The sequence below is a fragment of the Tasmannia lanceolata genome, unplaced genomic scaffold (genome assembly GCF_043159265.1).
Source record: "Tasmannia lanceolata isolate RefF3 unplaced genomic scaffold, GAP_Taslan_0.1 ptg000011l, whole genome shotgun sequence".
Lineage (NCBI taxonomy): Eukaryota > Viridiplantae > Streptophyta > Magnoliopsida > Canellales > Winteraceae > Tasmannia > Tasmannia lanceolata.
Window position 1 is genome coordinate 23,523,474 of NW_027518688.1, and position 5,720 is coordinate 23,529,193.

General features: G+C 40.0%; 1 protein-coding gene across 1 annotated transcript; it reads left to right on the top strand.

Moving 5' to 3' along the window:
- The first annotated feature begins 4,084 nt into the window (after positions 1-4,084).
- On the top strand, positions 4,085-5,460 carry LOC143886283 (protein EXORDIUM-like 5). Its single transcript, XM_077390217.1, has one exon. It carries the CDS (start codon positions 4,113-4,115, stop codon positions 5,136-5,138), a length of 1,026 nt encoding a protein of 341 aa, XP_077246332.1. The 5' UTR covers positions 4,085-4,112; the 3' UTR covers positions 5,139-5,460.
- The last annotated feature ends 260 nt before the right edge of the window (positions 5,461-5,720 follow it).

Genomic DNA, 5,720 nt, shown 5'->3' on the forward strand with positions numbered 1-5,720 from the left:
ACCAACCTTTTACCTTTTTTTTTGGGTGCAAGAGCGCCTGTGAGCACGGCATCTTTCTCTTAATATTCTTAGAAGAAGGTTAATTAGCAGTATAAAAAAATCAATAAAAAAGATTTTTCTTAACACACAGACCCCAAAAATAAAAAGTAAAAATAAAGGTGGGGCCTCCTACTATGATTTTTTTTGAAAAAAGGTACGGCGAGATCCACCTTGTTCGAAGATCCAAACAATTCAGTTGCTGGGCCTCAATAGAAATAAGCTGTGCCCGTCCCTTTCGAGATTGAATGGTTATTATCATTCTATGGAGATGCTTTTTTTAAGAACATCTTATGTACATTGGGACCCAACAAATGAGTGGGTGGTTTAGATCATCAAACAAGGTGGGTCCCACTATGTTTTTAGGAAAAAAAAAAAAAACGCACAGCAGACACCATATAAAAGCTTCGAAAAGGTAACAAACAACTGAACAAGTCATAAGTGAGCATGAAAAAAATCAAATGCATGAGATGATGATGTTTTGGAATTGCTTCTATCCTTATTCATGTCGTCACTGTAGTTGTGGGGATGAACAGAAAAGACAAGGTGTGAAACGCGTACAGTGCATTGTGGTGTGGGACATCATCACAACCGCCCTCGTCAGGTGTGGCCTACCATCGTACGGTGGTCCACACACCTAACAAAAAGCGATTGTGATTAGTAGTAAAGGTGAAAGTCTTTTGTAATGTTTGACCAATTATTAGTAGAAAAGGTAGAATATTATCCCCCTAAACACTTCTAAGATTTTCCCTCGATGACTAAAGCAGATCACCTCAATATTTTATATTTGGCTTCACGTGTGACTACTAAGTACTAACCATGGTTTTAAATTCCGACCGACACCGAAATGTCACTTTTGCGAAACAGTATATTATTTCGGCCGAAATTTTGGAATTTAGGTCGAAATTTCACACAAAATACTAGTTTTTTTTTGTTTTTTTTTTTTTTTAAAAATATTATACCGAAATTTAATATTGAATAAAATAGTCTTTTCGTTCTAGTACGGGATTTCGACCAAAATTTTGTGAAATTTAGAAATTTCAGGGTCCGAAACCGGTACCGAAACCGAAATTTTAAACCATGGTACTAACTATGTTACGAAGGTGTTTATATGGTACTATTTTTTTAGGAAAAGATGATGTAAAATGGGTGGAAATATTATTTTCAAATGGGGAATGATAGTGCTAGAAATGAGTACCTATTTTGGGCCCATCCAATAGGTGCAATTCCTTCTTATATATTTATTATCTTCATGATAGGGCCCTCTGTATGAAGGATTCAGATTGGGAAGCGATAGATTCACCCCCTTTTCTTCCCTGGGCCACCCCCTTTAGTGTGTTCATGACTACTCTTTCTGCACTAGAAGGGGGTGAACCCAGGAAGGAAGGGGGCGATATATCATTTCCCTTAATATTATGCTAATTGTGCTAATGTCATATCAATGGGCCTACCAAAATGGACCGTTCAGATCAACTAAACGTGGGACCCACTATGCCTGTGCATTCTTCCATTCTCACTAGAGAGTAGAGAGTGAGATTCATAAAATACCCTTCATCTAATGAGAGATTCTCAAAATACCCTTCCTAGATAGATACACTACACCAGTTTCAAGAATAAAACTTTACTTTACACTTCTCTCATTAGCTCGTGGGAGCTTTTGGGCACTTGTAGTAGTCCTTGACACCTACAAATATGGATTAGTCGTCCCATTATCAAGCATGTTCGCCCGGATATCAGTAGCCTTAATAAATGGCTACCGATATCAGTAGAGCCATATAAGTTGCTACTGGTATTGGCACTATCATGTTTTAATAATTGCACAAACTCAGCTTGTATTCTATGAGCTTTTTCATAAATGTTATAACCTGTTACAGCTCTTTAAATAATAAAAGAGAAGATGAGTTGATGCAATTACAAAAATATGATTGTATTATATCAGTTCCCTGTAGACAAATCCAACTAGTGTCAGGATTAGACTTAGTCAATTTGAACCAGGTAGATCCCTTTACCTTCTTCATGAAAATTTTCTAAAAGATAAACCCTGTAGACAAACCCAACTAGTGTCAGGATTACTTAGTCAATTTGAACCAGGTAGATCCCTTTACCTTCTTCATGAAAATTTTCTAAAAGATAAACCCTGTAGACAAACCCAACTAGTGTCAGGATTAGACTTAGTCAATTTGAACCAGATAGATCCCTTTACCTTCTTCATGAAAATTTTCTAAAAGATAAACCCTGTAGACAAACCCAACTAGTGTCAGGATTAGACTTAGTCAATTTGAACCAGGTAGATCCCTTTACCTTCTTCATGAATTTTTTCTAAAAGATAAACCCTGTAGACAAACCCAACAGTGATCAATAATAAGCAGTACGCCGATAGTAAAATTTTGAATTTTCATCAATGGATATCTATTCTGGGCTATACTCTCCAGGTTATTGAAAATATTACAAGTGATTCGCTTGGGAATTTTGCGGAAAGTATACGAAATAATTATTCCTTGAAACCAAAGCCTTGTTGGGTTTTATAGGATCCGTTTATCTGATGGACTCCACCATGATGGGTGGTGATCGATTTATGGTGAATAGCAGAGGAAGTGGTTGTGTGGGCCATGTTTTTCCACTCAAATTGATATTGCACACAAATCTATTTACCAACGGTCACGATCAGATGGTGGAGACTTCTGGCCCCACCACTTTAATTGTAGCACTAAATGAATATGTCTAACTCCTAGCCAAAGGTGGTCTCCACTGTGAATCTGTGCCGACTAATGTTGGGATGATTTGGTCTACGCCTAGAAAATTACAAGTGGGTAAATTATTAGTGGGACCCATGTGTTAAAAAATCCGGACCATTCGTAAGCTGGATCCTATCATAGATGGGTCCTCGCTCTAAAATCTCCCCCCACGAAAAGTTCCTAATGCTTTGACTGTGGGCTAAATCCAGACCGTTCATAAGCTGGATCCTATCATAGATGAGTCCACACACTAAAATCTCCCCCCTCCCATAAGAAGATCCTAATGTTTTGACAGTGGGCCATCTACTCATAAGCCTAATCTGAAGGGTTAGGATAATCCAATGGGGGATATTCTTTCAGATTGGATCATAAAAAATGATGTGTCCACCAAATCAGAAATGTTAAGACTAATCCTAGTGATCAACTTTTGGGTCCCACAGAGAAACATGGTGGCCCCACGTAAAAAAATCCCATTCATAAGATTAAGGGATCCAAAAATCAAGGATTTGGATAGGGAAATGTTATCCGCACTAAGGTATTTTGATGAGAGCACTCCTCACTTTATTAAAAGTACGGTATGGCCTGCACCATAGGATGATCCAAACGGTTCATTAGATGGGCCACAATCTAAATAGGTTGTGCCCAAATATCATTTCCATAGGTTGATCCTAACCTTCCAATCTATAGGGGGTTAGGATCAACCCTCTAACATTCAGATCGGAGGGTTAGGATGAACCTATGTAAATGATTTTTGAGGCACCACCTGTTTAGGCTGTGGCCCATCTAATGGACGGTTTGGATCATCCTATGATGGGGCCATACATACTTTTAATAAAGTGAGAAGTGCCCTCATCAAAATACAGTAGTGTGTGGATAACATTTCCCTTTAGATATTCTTGTGGATCATGTGATTAGGATCATTTGATCAGTGATTAGGATCATTTGATGAGTGATTAGTCTTTAAGAAATGATAGAATGAAGGGCACCCTACACTTTATTATCCCTTCGTATAGATTGCAATTATTCAAACGAGGGACTGAGTGTACCATTGCCCTTTCCCATTTGGCTATTCCAAAACAGTTACAAAATCCAACAAAAAAGTAATTTCCTCCTAAAAACAGTGCATTTTCCTACACCCAACCCCCCCAAAACACTAGCTCTGAAAACCTACCTACCCCAGTGAGGATAGTGAGAAAGAGAGAGTGGGCCCCACTCCACAGCTGTCTCCAGTCCAAGCCATCTCCCTCCAGCTCATCTCTCCCCTCTATAAACTCCCCCTCTCCCTCCCCTCTCACTTATCCTCCACCCCTCTCCTTACCCTACACACCCGCCCCCTAAAAAATGTCTCCCCTCCCCTTCCTCCTCATCCTCCTTTCCTCCCTACCTTCCCTCCGAGCCACCCCTACTTATCCTGCACACCAACCCCTTAACCTACACCCCACCCCCACAACCCCCACCTCCTCTCTCCCCCTCTCCTCCTCCAAAAAATTTGAAGGCTCATCTGACCTAGTCCATCTCCGTTACCACATGGGCCCAGTCCTTTCCTCCCCAATCAACATCTACTTAATTTGGTATGGCAAATGGACCCCGCCCCAAAAACTCCTAATCAAAGATTTCCTCCTCTCAATTTCCCAATCCACCCCCTCCAAAATCCCCTCCCCCTCAGTCTCACAATGGTGGTCCACAGTCTCCCTCTACACTGACCAAACCAACGCCAACATCTCCGGCAATGTCCAAATCTCCGGCGAATTTTCCGATACCCATTACTCCCAAGGGGCCCACCTAACCCGTCTCACAATCCAACACGTCATCGCCGGAGCAAAACTTCCGGTCGACCATAAAAATGGTATCTACCTAGTCCTAACTTCAGATGATGTCACAGTTCAAGATTTTTGTAGGGCAGCTTGTGGGTTCCACTATTTCACATTCCCTTCAATTGTAGGGTATACCCTACCTTATGCTTGGGTTGGAAATTCTGGTAAACAATGCCCAGAGGTATGTGCTTACCCTTTCGCAATTCCGGCTTATATGGCCGGAGGTGGGCCCGTGGCGCTTTCACCACCAAATGGGGATGTGGGTTTGGATGGGATGATTAGTGTGATTGGTCATGAATTGGCTGAGGTTTCATCTAATCCGTTGGTTAATGCATGGTATGCTGGGGAAGATCCAACGGCTCCGACAGAGATTGCGGATTTATGTGAAGGGTTGTATGGGACTGGTGGAGGAGGAGGGTATATTGGGGATGTGATGAGTGATAGGAAAGGGAGGAAGTATAATTTGAATGGGAGGAGAGGGAGGAAGTTTTTAGTGCAGTGGATTTGGAGCCCTGTTTTGAAAGCTTGTGCTGGACCAAATGCTATTGATTGATTTTTTTTAATTTTTTTTCTTGGGGTTTTTTTTTGTTAGATGAAGGTGGTACAGGGAGTCTTAAAATTAGGCACTTCCACCCATGTCAGTCTTTTTTTTTTTTTTTTTAAATCCTATTGATTTCAAATGGGGAGGCTGACATTGGAGGAAGTAGCTAAATTTATAGGTGGCAGTATCAGCTCAGCTGTTTCTTGAACTTCTATTATTATCATCATTGTTGGGGATCAGGGTATCTAGTGGGTATTTTTTTTTTTTTTTCTATGTATAATGAAGTGGGTTTTGGATATGTAGTGGTTTTTTTATATAAATTTTTTTTTGCTGATACTGCTACCTCTCTCTCTCTCTCTCTCTGTTATTTTTTTTTTTTTTTGGGTGTATGTAGGTGATTTTAATTTTTTATTATTTTGTCTTTTGTAGAGCTTGAATGTAAAGGAGGGAGAAAATGGTGGAGGGTTTTTTTTAAATAGGGAATGATATCGGTACAACTATGCTTTGATATTTGTACTAACTCTTCTTGTCTTTTATTATTTAAAGAGCACACAAAGGTCATTACAGTTACCAAATTTCTCACAAGCTGAGTTT